This window comes from Ceratotherium simum, chromosome 9, assembly GCF_057802395.1.
Source record: "Ceratotherium simum simum isolate JZ-2026a chromosome 9, ASM5780239v1, whole genome shotgun sequence".
NCBI classification, from domain to species: domain Eukaryota; kingdom Metazoa; phylum Chordata; class Mammalia; order Perissodactyla; family Rhinocerotidae; genus Ceratotherium; species Ceratotherium simum.
The window spans coordinates 52,048,065-52,063,137 of record NC_141908.1 but is presented as its reverse complement, the minus strand read 5'-3'; the positions used below and the strand labels follow the sequence as shown (position 1 = coordinate 52,063,137).

Below are 15,073 nucleotides of genomic sequence, written 5' to 3'. Positions count from 1 at the left end.
ACAAGCACTGAATGACGCTGATTTATGTACCATAATGGTCGCTAATCAGCAGAAATCCTCAGCCTGACTTGGTTACTCAACTATAAAAGAGAAATTGTGACACCAAAGAAAAAGTCAACACACCAGAATGTCAGTTTCCTAAAAGTAATGATTTCCCCCTCAAAAGTTAGTTTCTCTTATTTACATCTCTGGAGACGTGAGACAAATCCAGCAACATACCTTTAGTCTCAGGAGGTTTATTTCACTTTGTGGCTCACAAGCTATATTCTGCAATTCTTTGGATTCTACTTTCACCAAATAAAGCAACCATTTGCCATTGCTAATTTCTTTTGGCCACTGGATATTCAAGGTGGCTTTGCCGAGGTTTTTAAGAGGTTTACCCAAGTTAATTACCTGTTAGAAAATAATACGCATTATCTCAGTGTAATTCTCTTAACATAAAATTAAGTAGCAGCTCCTATTGCCAAGAGAAAAAAGCCAAAATATCTGGCATAATCCTACAATAAAAGCACAGGCTCCAAAAATGGACTACAGATAGGATATTCAACATAGAGATTTGTGCTTAAAGATTCTTGTCAATAAAAACAGAAAGAAAGGAAAAAAAAAGGTCAAAGAGAAATGATTGCTCATTCAATCCAAGCACACCTGCTGCGTGCAACAGAATCTGCAGTGTAGATCTGCCACGCATTCAACACGCCCAGGGAAAACTCACATGTGTGTTTGTGAATCGCTCTGTAACCACCCTGCTTGGCAGACGACAAAGCCTGTGCTGTTGCAGTGCACCAGCAACCTGCTTCTGGGCAACCCCACCTACTGTGAAAACGAAACCGCCTCTGTCCTCTGTCACCCAGGGGAGGCTTGGGATAACTGCGAGACTCTGAGTAAAACCATTATGGCAGCCACGAATCTACAAGTCCAAGCTGGAGATGGAGCAACTTGCTGCAGCACAAGCCAAAAGAGATAAGAGCCTTCTTTGTCTGCGTGGAGGACTGCCCTGGAACCCACAGACTTCTTTTTCAGCCACACCTGCATATGCGTCATAGCCACCGCCACTACAGGTCACAACTGTGTCTATAATGCTAAGAGATGCACAGAGAAGAGTTCAGCCTCTTCATCCTGCTGGAGTCAACGGGGGGCCCATTCTTGCCATTTCAGACTTTCACCTCAACAACAGTCACTATGCTTTCGGAAATGTGATTTGAGCCACACAGACCCAAACCTACATATGCGTTATGAGCCAACTCTGTACCTGTGTGTGTATGTTCATTTTACTGGACTTAGAGTCACTGTGATGGCCTACTTTGAAATGGCTCAGAGCAATCATAAGTCTCCCTTACCGGCAGATGCCAAATCCACCTTCACCAGCACAAAATTGGGCTTGTGGAAGGTGACCGTTAACCATAAGCAATGTGGAGGAAGAAATAAATCATAACACATTCTAAAGCCAAGTATAAATTACTTTGAGATTTTTCTTTGTTTTATAGACAGACTCTCAGGGGGAAAAATCAAGTATTCCTTTGTCTCTACACCACCTATACATTTAAAACTCCCTAATAAGAAAAAGACCAAACTGAACTGGATTCTGAACAAAGTCCTGTGTTGAATGGCAGTTGTTCTCCACTCTGGAAGACCAAACTTTTACTATAAGCCAGTATGTTGTTTAAAAACTGGCAAACTCACTCTTAACTGAGCTTTTATCATGCTTATTAATATTATTAAAATTACATATTCAAGGCCATATATCATATATGTTAGCTCCTAGTATGTATAACAAAAGGACCAACTGTCAAAACTTACCCTGAACTCATACTCTATTAAACTTCCCACTTCATCTTCAGATTTCATAGCTTGCTCACCAACAACTGTACCTCCAAAATAAACCTGGGAAGGTTTAGCAACTCTGTTAAGTTAAAAAACACCAGTTTTAGTGAGGATTGTAAATGGTTCTTTCAAACACTGATTTGTTATGCTAAACACAAACACTTACCCGGAGACCGATAAAAGCAGTTCAATAACCACTTTTGCTGTAGCTGTAATTGGAGCCAAATTATCTTGATTGCTTGTTCTGAAAATGAAAAGGAAACAATAGGGTTTTATTTTAACAGTCAGTTTTCTCATTACAATTATACTTCTTTTATGAGTTAGATCAGAGCCAATTCATTGACTGGCTGTGTTTTCGTGAAATAATTCTGAATGGAAAGGTTGAAGTAACTCTTACGTTTCCAACTTCAGATTAATATCCAGATGTCTAGTGTCAAAGGTGACCTCAGTTGTACTTAAAATCAAATAAAAAGTAACCTAAAAAACAGAAATAGCCATTAACACAGGCCAAGCATATCGACACTGTAATGGTATTTAAAACAGTAAAATACAATATTTGAAGGCGTCACCTACACTGGAATTTCTTTTAAAAGGATTTCCGAGCTCACAGTCTGCTTGTGAGCCGTTCTGGTTGGCAACACAACTCAACTGTTTCTCCTATAACAGAAAACCACACTAGATCACAATACAGTCACTTGCCACAACAATGTTGGTTTTTCCCTCCCAGCTGGTCTCTAAAAATACTTACAGGGAAAGCCCTCAGTTCTCTATATGCAGAATAAGTCAAAGTGTCTGGAAATGTTGCAATGAGTTTAGCTTCATGAGCATCATCGCCATCTTTTGTGGGATTCCTTGGACTGGAAGGGCTGTTTGTCACTGTTATTTCTAAAGCAATGTCCTTCTGATCTTTTAAAACTAGTTCTGGTACACCTTTTTGACTATAAAAAAACAAAACAAACAAACAAAAACCCAAAGAAAATGACAAAGTCCTCAATACATTTTCAGTAGCCCTTTCTTAACAAAAAGCCACTGCAAAGCCAGAGTCATTTTTGCTAGTAGTAGAGAGCGATTCTTACATGGGTAAATAAGAAAATTTGTCTTGATTTCCTTCTCGGGTACAAAATTTATATTCTAGCTTAAGGTTGCTGTTACATACATTGTCGTCTCCACATCCCTCTTTTAAGAAGTGCACCTGTAGGAAAACAAAACCATGGTAATTTACGCCATTTAGGACTCTCAATAGGTGACTGGCTGTTTCCATACAGTTCATTTCCCTGTGTGACAACTACCATAGCAGAATCCAAGCTTCAAACATACTTTGCCATGCACTGAATGCCCACTCTACCCTTTAACAAAACCCGGTTTTAAGAATGCTTTGAGAAGGGCATTGAGGTAGCGTGGTGTAGGAAACAGTGTGAGCCCTGAGCCACACAGGTCTACGTTCCAATCTGGCTCTGCTGCTCCCTTAGCTGTGTGGCTTTGAGCAAGTCACTTAACCTTTCGGAGTCTGGGGTTTTTTTTTTTTTTTTTTTTTGAGGAAGACTGACCCTTCGGTAACGTCTGTTGCCAATCTTCCTCTTTTTCTTTTTTCTCCCCAAAGCCCCCAGTATATAGTTGTATATCCTAGGGGTAGGTCCTTCTAGTTCCTCTATGTGAGACGCCAACTCAGCATGGCTTGATGAGCAGTGAGTAGGTCTGAGCCCAGGATCCAAACCGGAAAACCCTGGGCTGCCGAAGCAGAACGTGTGAACTCTGGGCTGGCCCCAGAGTCTAAGTTTTGTCACGGTAATATGGGGATACCACCACGCTATTTTATAGGGCTACTGTAATAATTACAATAATAATGATGATGCTACTCAACACATGATTACATATTTTAACTCACTTAATCCTCATAACAGACCTATTAGGAAGATACTATTATGAGCCCCATTGTACAGATGTGGAAACAGTTTCAGGTCAGGAAAGCAAATAGCACGGAGTATCTAGCACAGTGCTAAAAGGTGCTCAAAATAATCACGCTGATAAATAATTAGGAAAACTATCCCCTTGCTTGTTATGTTTAACATGACTACGGAGCTGGGAATACACCCAAGAAATATTAATGTGATAATCAATAACATCAAAAGTATATTAAAAAAGTATACAAAAGTATAAGGAACTATACTTGGTGACAATGAAGACTGACGACGTGTAGATTTAGGCATCAGCTCCTAAGCCTAACGCAGTGAGTACTCACTTCTGGAAAGCTTTGTCAGTGGGCCACCAGAACCAGGAACCTCAGAGCAGACAAGCAGCACCAACTGGATTTTGACAGCAAGTGCATAATGACAAATCAAGATGTCACAGCCCCCTGGCCTAATCTTGCATCTCAACCATCCTAAACCCTAGCAAATAGACCCCACCTCATATGAGGTATACAGCAAGCCATATTCTAACATAAGTTTTTCTTCCCAAGATTACTACCTAGGCTACATTAGGCACTAAATGACTATTTCATTGCTTATACTTTTTTTTTTGTTTTTGGTGAGGAAGATTAGCCGTGAGCTAACATCTATTGCCAATCCTCCTCTTTTTGCTGAGGAAGATTGGCCCTGGGCTAACATCCGTCCCCATCTTCCCGTACTTTATATGTGGGATGCCTGCCACAGCAGGGCTTGATAAGCGGTGCATAGGTCTGAATCAGGGATCCAAACCTGCGAACCCCAGGCCGCCAAAGCAGAGCACACGAACTTAACCATTACGCCACTGGGCTGGCCCCGCATTGCTAATACTTATTTTGCCTTGCTGAATTTTGATATTCCTTAATTTTAATGTTCAGACTGACAGTTTGTTTTCTACATTTTAATGTTCTCAGTGGTAAAATAGAATGTTATTTTTCTTTCTACATACAGCTAGAAGAGAAATTTGATGTGAGAATAATAAGTTTTGCCAATTATAGTCTTAATAAGTTGCAGTGGCCAAAAATTATTAAGAAAAATACTCTCTGGCTCCAAATTGTATTCTGTATGTTTCTATATTCACTGCTAATTTGGGAAACAAATCTTCTCAAACAAACTTGGCATATATTAAAAAGCTTACTTACCACAAAGAAACGGCCTTTAAAGCAAACCACTAGTTCTACTGCTTTCAAAGACATTTGATTTAGCATAATAACATGGGGAAACAAAAGTCAGGAAGACTTACGTCTGTATGAACTGTCTTGGGTTCGTTTGAATTCAGAATTGGAAGAACTTCTGGAAGTGAATTCACTCGCCTCCGAGTGTTTGGCTCTTGGATCTCTACAGAAGCAGTTATGGGAATGGGACGCAGTTTATCTCTGATATTCTCCTGAAAAGTATGCAGCGATATGGTTAAGCATGATATAAATGTTTTTGGGGACTCCTAAACCAATGCCTTATTTTGTACTGAATTGCATAATTGAACAATGGGTTGCTAGTATAAATGTCAGAAATCTACATATGCCACCATAAAACCCAACTTCTGTCCCCTTTACAACACTGATTTGACTGTCTACAGCCCTCACCTGTAGCCAGAGGGTCTCCTCCATGCACGCCTTCTGCTTCTGCCTGTTCAGAGTGAGTTCTTGAGTATACTTGGGCTCAGAACCTTGGTTTCGAAACTGAACTCTTGAGGACAGCCCAGATTTTCTTCTTTCCTTTTCAGCCTCCAGTGTGCCCACAATGGCTAGATGAAACAAACAAAATCACATGAACTTAAAGTGCATTCATGCACAATTCAGCTATAAGTAGGCAGAGCTCCTTTTTAAAATATTTCAATTCCTTGCAGAAGAACACTTTTTCCCACTGCCATTGTTTCTCTTCATATTTCCTGGTAATGTACATTTTGACTGACTGAGGATGTTTCAAATCAAACTGTCCTTTCCTGCCCATTGCTGTTAACAAATGTTTTAAAGTTAAATTTTCACTGGGCCACCTGGGGGAGCTCAAGAATAAGTCAAAACCTGTGAGCAGCATCTAAGAATCAGTTTCTGGCTGAATTTCAAGAACTCACAGAGTACTAAAGATAACAGGAGGGGACTCAACACTCCCTAAGGGCCTAAACTGACTTTCCCTTAATAGTCCCATGCTTAAATGGCCTAGCGCCTTGATATTCAAAAAAGGTCTCTAGACCACCAGCAGCAGCATCTCCTGAGGTCTGTTAGGAAGCCCCAGCCAGACCTGCTGAACCAGACTCTGCATTTTAACAGGATTACAGGTAGTTCTTATACACATTAAAGTTTAATAAGCACTGGTAAAGGATAGTTGTCTAAAAAAGGAATAATATACATTAGAGATGGAGAAGTCCTTTGACAATAGGATGAGACTTTTCACTTAAAAAATTAAAAGGGGGCCAGCTCTGTGGCCTGGTGGTTAAGTTCGGCACGCTCCACTTCAGCAGCCCAGGTTCGCAGGTTCAGATCCCGGGCGTGGACCTACACCACTGGTCAGGCATGCTGTGGCAGCAACTCACGTACAAAATAGAGTAAGATCAGCACAGATGTTAGCTCAGGGCTAATCTTCCTCAGCAAAAAAATAAATAAAAAATAAATAAAAGGTAAAATATATTCCTTTGAGTGGCTAGAGGGCCTGTAATATAGCTCCCACAACCAAAGCTTCCACTCTCCAAAGCTCTGGAAGGCACATCCTGCTCTTGATTACCTATACTAATGGAGCCTGGAGGCAAGACAGGATTTGGATGATCAAAATCTCCTTTCTTGACTTCAGAATGCATTCTTCGCCGGTTCCCTGGATGTAGCTGCTATGTTTCTTTATGGGCCAATACTTAAATAACATACATTCATTAATCACTCACTAACCATCAGAAGGGGAAGCAAACCAAAGTGTGTACAGGGCCAGAGAAGGTAGCCTCAAGGAAAAAAATCTGCTCCAGAAAACCTAGAAAATTATCAGCAACTCATGTTCTAATATTCACGCTAGAGTTTGGAAGAGACCTTTTGAGATCATTTATTTTAATACCCTCTTCTTACAGATGAAGAAATGGAGGCCCATAGAGTTAGGTGACTGGCCCAGGGCCATACAGCGAGGGACAAAGGCAGCACCAGCTTCTAAGTCTCTGTCGCAAAGACAAAAGATGATTGCTTTATATGTCCAGTTCCCACTTCCTCCAGGCCTCTGTATGAGTCACTCTCTCCCTCTGCCAGCTGGAGCCGCTCCTTTTCCACTTCTCCCGACTGCCTGGCTAACCCTACTCCTCCTCCAGATCTCAGCGTGGACATCACTTCCTCCAGGAAGCCTTTCCTGGCTTCCCCCACCGGGGGATCCAACAGTTTTCTATTTCTCCAATGACTACACTTAGCCCACTGTGCTGTAACTGCTTGACCATCTTCCCTAGGCAAAGCCCTGAACAGGGACCACAGCACTCTGTTCATCACTGTATTCCCCAGCAACAGCACAACACCTGATAGAAATATGACGTGTAGACAAGATGAACGGAAGTGAGAGTATCTGGTATCAACATACATACAATGCACATTTGTGCGCGCACACACAATGTGACGTTACTCTTATGCTGAAACGATAGCTCTTCAGATGTGTGAGACCAAAATTTAGAAGCACTGACAGTTTCAATAGTAATTTCTGAGTCCATCTTAAGAATTCTTTAATGTCACGGCTGCCAAATGGAATGCGCCTCCATTTTAGGCCCTCTGTAGCTTTGACATCATCCATTTATCGGTGACCTGCTAACTTCACAATGAACCAGATGAAGGCTCACATGCTGAGTGCCCCTCACGGCAAAAGTAGGGGAGGGTGTGGGTGCGTTAAAACCGTTTATCTACCAAACCCACTCTAACCTTCTCTAACCCTCCAGACAGTTCACATCATCTTAAAATCCTTGCAGGTCACCTTTGCTGACCTTTTGAGGGGCCAGCCAAGTAGAATACTCATTAAGGCTCAATTATAAATATCTGTATGTATGGAACACCACATCTGAGGACCGCTGATTTAAAAAAGCCTGGTTAAACAATAAGCTCAATTCTCAGACACTGGGAACAGATTTTAGATGTACTAACTTAAGCAGCTTTATGGAAGCTCTGTTTTATTTGATTTAGAATTTCCCAATACTGTTGAAATACAGGTAATGAAAACAGGTTTTCTCTAAATATCTTCAGAGAAAAAAGTTTTACCCATAATAGCCATCAATAAACACTTGGTTAACGGAGTAGTTATGTAACATAAAATTAATACCCATAGCATCAAACACTGCATTAAAGCAAGAAGCAAGTTTTACTTTATTTTATATAAATGATTGATTTGGGGGGATAAGGAGTGCTCTGATGAGATTTCACATCTATAGTCAAACTGAGAGTGGTCTGAGAAAATGACAGACTAACAGAATGAAAACGTTTCCCCATTTCTTCTCCTTGCCTAGTCAAAGAACCACTGTTTCTCCTCGTCTCTCTAGTTCACTTCCGAACACAATGGTAGAAGGTCCATTATCCACACGGGCAAGCGTAAGGTATTGCATTTGGGTAAAAATAACACAAAAGATACTGAAAGGATGACAGATCGTAAGAAATCATAGATGTTTTCTTGTCATTAAAAGCCACACAAAGAATTGTTTTCTATACTCAATAAATGCCAGCCACATCAAAAAGCAAAGTGCAAGGCCACTGTTCCCCCCCGTGCATAAAGTCATAATACACGGACACCAAGCATGCTTTATGCCAGGTCTGCAGATCCCATGGAGAGATGATAGAGCAGGAGACTGCCCAGCAGAAGGGGCCTAAAAAGATCAGGGAGATGAAGAAACCACCCAAGGAGAGCTTAAAATCAGGAAAGATGAAGACTAAGTGGGCTTAGCACAGCGTGAATTGGGTGAAGGTAGACTTATTTGCCAAATTCTGGGATATTAAAAGGGACATCTTTTTAATAAAGAAAACAGAGTAATACTTTAGATAACGTGGAGAAACCTTAAGAGAACTCATTACCTCCAGATGGAGTAAAAACAGAAAACCATGAAAAGGACAGAACCACCTTGTCCTTCCAGAAAGCTTCCCTTGGTGGCACGCTATACCACAATCCTGAGCCGCCAGGACCGTGGCCTGACCCAGGATGGAAATCACTCTCACTCTTTGTACTTCCTCTTTGGGGAAAAGATTTCCTTTAAATTCTGCAGCCCCATCTTCACTCTGGAGCTGGGCAGGTGGCTCACACCTGAAGAGGTATGGTGCAACTAAAACATCCCAGAGAAGGCCTTGGTGATAATTGCTATTGTTAGAGCATCATTAGCCCTGTCAAAATTTGTGGCAAAATCCTGTTTGGATTATCAGGAAAGGAAGCAGAATAATACCTTATAAACAACAAACTGCTTTCACGACATTATCTTATTTGATCTCCATCACAACGCTATATAGTAATTTCTATCAGAGGCATTTTTTTAACTGATGGGAAAATACAAACTCTAATGTTAAGGGACCTGCCTGTGTTGTAGGGTCAGTCGGCAACAGAGTTGGAACCAGGAGCAGAGCCCAAGTCTCTGAACTCTCAAGGCCAGCCTTCAAATCCCCCCAAGGGCCTGCACTCGGGGACACAGCTTGGGTGTTCTGGGCCATGAGGCCTCTTTGGGAGGGGAGCGGGGAGCAAAGAGAGTATAAACTGGCAATTATTCTGTGTGGTACTCCAGCTCCCCTGTCACGCTCCTACAACCACCACCCACCACCTCACCACCACAAAACCAATTTTCCACACTGCTTTTCAAAGGCAGAAACGGAGGAAACAGTTGTGGTAGCAAATGAGTACTTTTCCAAGGCATTCTGTCCTAAACCATCTGCTCTGGAAAATTCAAATGGGGACCAAATGGAGAGTTTTTCCCTCATGTGCTTCACCCTCCTGATTAAAGAGGAAACAACAGATATACTTAATTTTTTAACAAGAATTTATGGACCCATTTTGGTCATTGCAGTTTTATTTTTCTGTTATTTATGCAGAACTTTCAACCTGGCAGACAGAAAATATACAATTTTTAAATCTACTAGGTACTTACATATTGAAGGATTGTAACCAGTGGGTTTGGCAGTATATTCATAACAGGCCTTAACCTTGAGGCTGTATAAAATCAAACACATATTTCTTAAAAGATGCATTACAGAAAAACCCCCAGCATGTTCCCCAGCTCTCAAATCCCCCCACTGCCCACTGATGAGTAAAATGTTATATATTCACTTGACAGATTCCCTTCCCTTTTAAAAGATTAAATTTCTCTTTTAATATTCCCTGTGGCTCCTCAGGACAGAGGGTCATCATCAAGCAGAGGTGTGAAACTGAGGGGGATTACGTGGACACAGCCGAAACTCTCACCATATCCCACTAGGTGCTCCGCAGGCCGTTTTCTGGCGAAGATCAATTTTGTTAGGTGTTACTGTGACAGTTTTCTGAATATTAATCACAGGCCGGGATCTGAAGACAAAGGAGTAAAAACAAGGCTTCTGCTACCTTGAATGTAAGATGAGTTCATATTCTAGGGGCATCCTTAGCTGCTCACTACATCTTACAAACCACAGGGGAAAAAAAAAAAATGTTCCCACATGTGATTATTTTCCCCCATTGATAAAGAAAATAACTGTTAACAGATATAGTATAAAACCTGATTCTACAATATTTAGAAAACATTTTTATACATTTAAATAATAAAATGTTGTATAGTTTTATTAGAGTTTTTCAATTGAAAGAGTAATATGTACAATATACAAAAGTTCCAGAGTTTTTAGGCAAATATTACATCTCCGTCCCCCCCCAAATCCCTAAGTATGTCCTTCCAGACACACATCACAGTCTGTTTCTGTTAAAAATATTATCTAAAATTAAATAAAGAAACATACATATAATTTTTTTAAATGGGAGCTTTTCACACTTATTGTGCTGCATGTGGCCTTTTCAGTAACATTTCAGAGGTCTTCTCATATCGATACATGTAAATCTAGCTCATTGGCTTTCACAGCCGCTGGTGGTGCACTGCACCAGCACAACGCCATTTCTTTAACCAGTCCCTAATCGGTAGACATTTATTGTTATTGTTTTAGGCTTTCAGCTCTGACAAACATCCTTGTATATGCATCTAGGCACATATTTGAATTTATCTGTAGGATAAACTCCTGCCGGCAGAATTTCTGAGTCAAAGAATATGTACATTTTTTAATTATGAGTAATCTTGCCAAAATACCCTCCAAAAAGATTACACCATATCTGAGTTTCTACATACATGTGAATTTTAGTAATACAGACCCTGAACTTATAGGTCTCCATCTTACAAATATATGCCCTTCCTCATCCTCCTCGGAATCTCCCACTCCCAACCTTGTCTTTGTCCTTCTGCTGCCAGAACTGACTACAACTTTTCTACCCCCACAATCTCTCGGTAAGCAAAAACTTGCATCCCTTAACCTTCCCCGTCTCTGCTCTGACTCCAACCTCGCAAACACTCAAGGAGCTGGAATCCACATCTTTAGCCCTTCTCACCATATAAAAACATGTTTTTCTCCCTTATATATTCTCCTCTACCCTCCACAGTCAAAGGGGTCACCACCAGCCTACAGCCTGACCACAGGCACAAGAAATGCAAGTATATGGTGGTTGAGGTACGAGTGGGATGCAGAGACACTGTACCTCTCATCTCCGTTGCTCCCCAGCCAGCACTCAGAATGGGTTCCATGGTGTCATCACCACACGGATTCAGTTAGACTGACTTTAGTGAGCTTGTGGTAAACCCAGCCATCCCGGAGAACAGTGTTTATATAGGAAAATGCATTCTAAATCCCAAACGGCTGGCTCAAACTTCTGAATCAATCTATCAGTAGGCTATACAGAGGGAACAGGTATATTCATGGGGAAGGTGGGAGCCAATAAAAGGGCAAATGCTCCCACATTCCCTTCTCAACTTCCCTTTATTTCAATTGTTTACCTTTCTATTGCTATTTTACATTTAGACAGCTGCTAGTTTCTAAGATACTAACTAGATACATTCTTCAAGTTTTGAGAGCATATTTAAAAGACAAAAATTCACAAATATTTTAAAACCAGTTGCAACAGATGATAGTGTGTTTAACATAGCACAGTACTAATGCTTTAGTGTGGCATAAATTTCAAAGGGAAATATTTTAACACACACTTCTGCCTAAAACTATTTTTACTTCTGTGTTTTAAACACACAATATACACACACAATTTTAAGTGCACAGGATATATGAATCATGAAAAATGTGTCTTAACACCTAAAGCAAATCTTTGGCTCAGCTGCCTTGTATTTAATTGGCATTTATTTACTAACTACCCTGAAGTACTGGTATGATTTAATGGGAAAAATGCTCGGGACAGAAGTTAGGATCGTGTCCTCACAGGATCCAGCCTTAAAAGCTCAAGCGAGCCCTGCGCCTCCATTTCCTTATTTATAAGATAAGGGAGTCGGTTCTCCTCTTGTTATCAAAGGATTCTGAAATTTACTTTCACACTATCTATGAGGAAAGAAGGAACAAGTTTACAGGGTTCATAACCTACTTCACGAGGACAGGAAAGTAAGGGTATTAAAATGTCAATTACCCACAGAGGCAAATATTTAACTGACTAAAGAGAGGTCATGTACTGGGGAAGATCTGGAAACCAAATTTTGGTACAGGAAGTCAAGTCTTCTGATACTTGAGGGCTGTACCCCAAACTAGAACTAGAAGTTCAAATTGGTTTTTGATGGAAACTTTGCTGAAATACTTGAATGTTACATATTCTTCTACCTTTTAAAAATGTTGAATATTTTAAAGTTAATACCTGTATGAACAGAGAGAAACAGGCAAATCAGGGCAGTTCTATCTATTTGATAGATAGAACAAAGTTGAATGCTTTAACCTCGGAGGGCACACAGTTCCACACCACTCCCCAATGTGACAGCTCAGAGTCAAGAGGTTCCTGGGACTGATAGTTATCACCACAAACACAAACCACTACTGATGTGTCAATGTTTTCCTGAGCTCTTTCTTTATCCAATCATTTACACCTGTTCGTTTAGTTAAGTGAATTTTTTTTGACTTCTTCCTTTGGTCTCACTAATATCTCAGATACATTATTCTCCACTTATTTTCACATCTCCTACTTTTACCATCTGTAGCTTCTCCTGTGGTTCTTAGTTTTCATGTGAAATGGCGTTCATAGATCTTGCCATTTAAACCAGTTTTCTTGCCAGAAAACTATTTTTCTGTGGTATCCTATACTATATTCTATATACATATACTATATTCTCTTTTTTATAGTCTTCTCTTTAGAAATGTCCTGGTATCAGTTTCTTATCCCCAGGGGTTTTGCTTAGGATTGTATTTCAGATATTGAGGCTACAGCTAGACCTGGCACCCTTCTGGAAGTCTACACGGCAATGATGGCACCAAGTATACACATGGCACAGTTTTTTTTTTCATTTATGGTTTCACTGTACATTATTGCACATTTCTTTAAAGATATTCTTTGTGATAAAAATGACTATAAAGCCAAATATTCTAAAAAAAAAAACCAAATGGTTCATTCTCATTAGCATCAAAGAACTGCAAACTCAATCAAAAAATGAGATCACATATCACACAGGCAAAAGTTAAATAGATTCACTGTGCTCAATGTTGGTAAGAGTGTGAGAAAATAGGCCCTCTCATAGGTTGTTGCCATGAGTATAAATTGTTACTTTTCTGTGGGTATACATATTAATACAAAAATGTACTAACTTTTATCCCAGGAATTCCATTTCTAGGAATTTTTCTTAAGAAAAAAACAGCCCCATTACATAGAAATACATACAATACACTAAAGCACACTGTTTATAACAGTTAAAGGTAAGAAACTATCTAAAAATTCCATCGGTTAAGGATTAATCAAATGCATATAATAGAATAATATTAAGTTGTTAAAAAGAATAAGATTGATATATCTTATTCTGACAAGGAGAGAGAACTGAAAGAGGCAAGATTTTTAAAAATCAGATTGGAGAACAGAGGTTACAGTATGGCCTCTTGATGATACCCTAGCAGGAGAGAGGTATTCAACTATTAAAAATTGTTCTGTGGAAGATGGGAATACTGGGGAACTTGGACTTTCTGTAATTCTGTGTTAACATTTTTGAGAATGTGCTACTTTTAAAGTAAAATAAAAATAAATAAACAATTTTTAATGGTGATTTCCAGCCGTGACAAAATCACTGGGAAACTTGGACTCAAACACAGCTGATCGGCAAGCCATTGCAGCCTTTCTGGAGGTCATTTTGGTGACCCTGAACGAAAAGTCTTAAATCACATATGCCCTTCAACTCAGCAACTCACTTGTAGAAATTTATCATAAGGAAATATCCAGGACATGAACAAAAGTAAGGATGCTTACCACAGCTTTGTGTATCACGGGAAAAAAACAAACCTGGAAAGCAACATAAATGTCCAATGACAGTATGGCAGTTGTGAATAAACTATGATCCAGCCATGTGATGCCTCATAGATGGTCATTAATTTCATTTCAGAAAAGCACTCAACAACAAGGAAAAAGCCCCACTATGCATTATAAACTCACTTACCTGGAAAAAAGTCCACTAGGCATTATAAACTGACAAAGGCAGGTCACAAAACAATATGTACATTATGATCTCAATTTTGTTAAACATACATGTATATTCACAGAAAATAAAAGACCAGAAAGATATAAACCAAAACTCTGGCGTTTAATAATGGATGGTGAAATATAGGCGATTTTTACTTCCTTCTTTATATTGTTTGCACTGTCAAATATGTTTTGGTTTTCTTCCAATAAAAGTTTTTAAAATACGTTTATGAAGTAAAAATTTTCACCAATTCTGACCTTTTCCTCAATTGGTTCAAAATTAGCAAAATAGGTTATTACATTGTTACACTACTCCTAAAAGAAAAATCTTCAAAATTCATACAAGCCTTTGCCTTTGAAGTATAGGTATTACAAATCTCAATTCAAAAGGTCAAAATTTTAGTGTAACCTGATTATTACTGAACATGCTTAACTGAAGTCAGAGATAACACACCTGAAAATAGTTACTGAATCTGAGAGGGAACCAACAGCAACATCAGGGTAGGAGTTTCTATCAAGGTCCATATTTCCAGCAATTGAGTATCCAAAAGAATGCGATTTACCCTCGAGAATCTGAAATGAACAGGGCATCAGAATGGACACTGGGCCACCAAAATGAGCTTATATATGCTTTGAAAAAGACATACAAGTTTCTTTTGAATTAAAGTTTAAGAGTT

At 39.6% G+C, this 15,073-nt stretch overlaps 1 protein-coding gene across 2 annotated transcripts in view; it reads right to left on the bottom strand.

The window, feature by feature from the left end:
• Positions 1-15,073, bottom strand: part of ITGA6 (integrin subunit alpha 6) — a 78,313-nt gene that overhangs the window by 15,864 nt on the left and 47,376 nt on the right. For both annotated transcript variants that reach the window (XM_014785846.2, XM_004428185.3), the window contains exons 9-20: positions 14,851-14,969; positions 10,143-10,241; positions 9,829-9,890; positions 5,348-5,508; positions 5,008-5,151; positions 2,898-3,013; positions 2,570-2,759; positions 2,395-2,478; positions 2,219-2,298; positions 1,988-2,065; positions 1,798-1,900; positions 220-393 (exon numbers count right to left, since the gene is read on the bottom strand). In XM_014785846.2, coding sequence (XP_014641332.1) covers positions 220-393; positions 1,798-1,900; positions 1,988-2,065; positions 2,219-2,298; positions 2,395-2,478; positions 2,570-2,759; positions 2,898-3,013; positions 5,008-5,151; positions 5,348-5,508; positions 9,829-9,890; positions 10,143-10,241; positions 14,851-14,969 — 1,410 coding nt within the window. The remainder of the gene's footprint in view (positions 1-219; positions 394-1,797; positions 1,901-1,987; positions 2,066-2,218; positions 2,299-2,394; positions 2,479-2,569; positions 2,760-2,897; positions 3,014-5,007; positions 5,152-5,347; positions 5,509-9,828; positions 9,891-10,142; positions 10,242-14,850; positions 14,970-15,073) is intronic.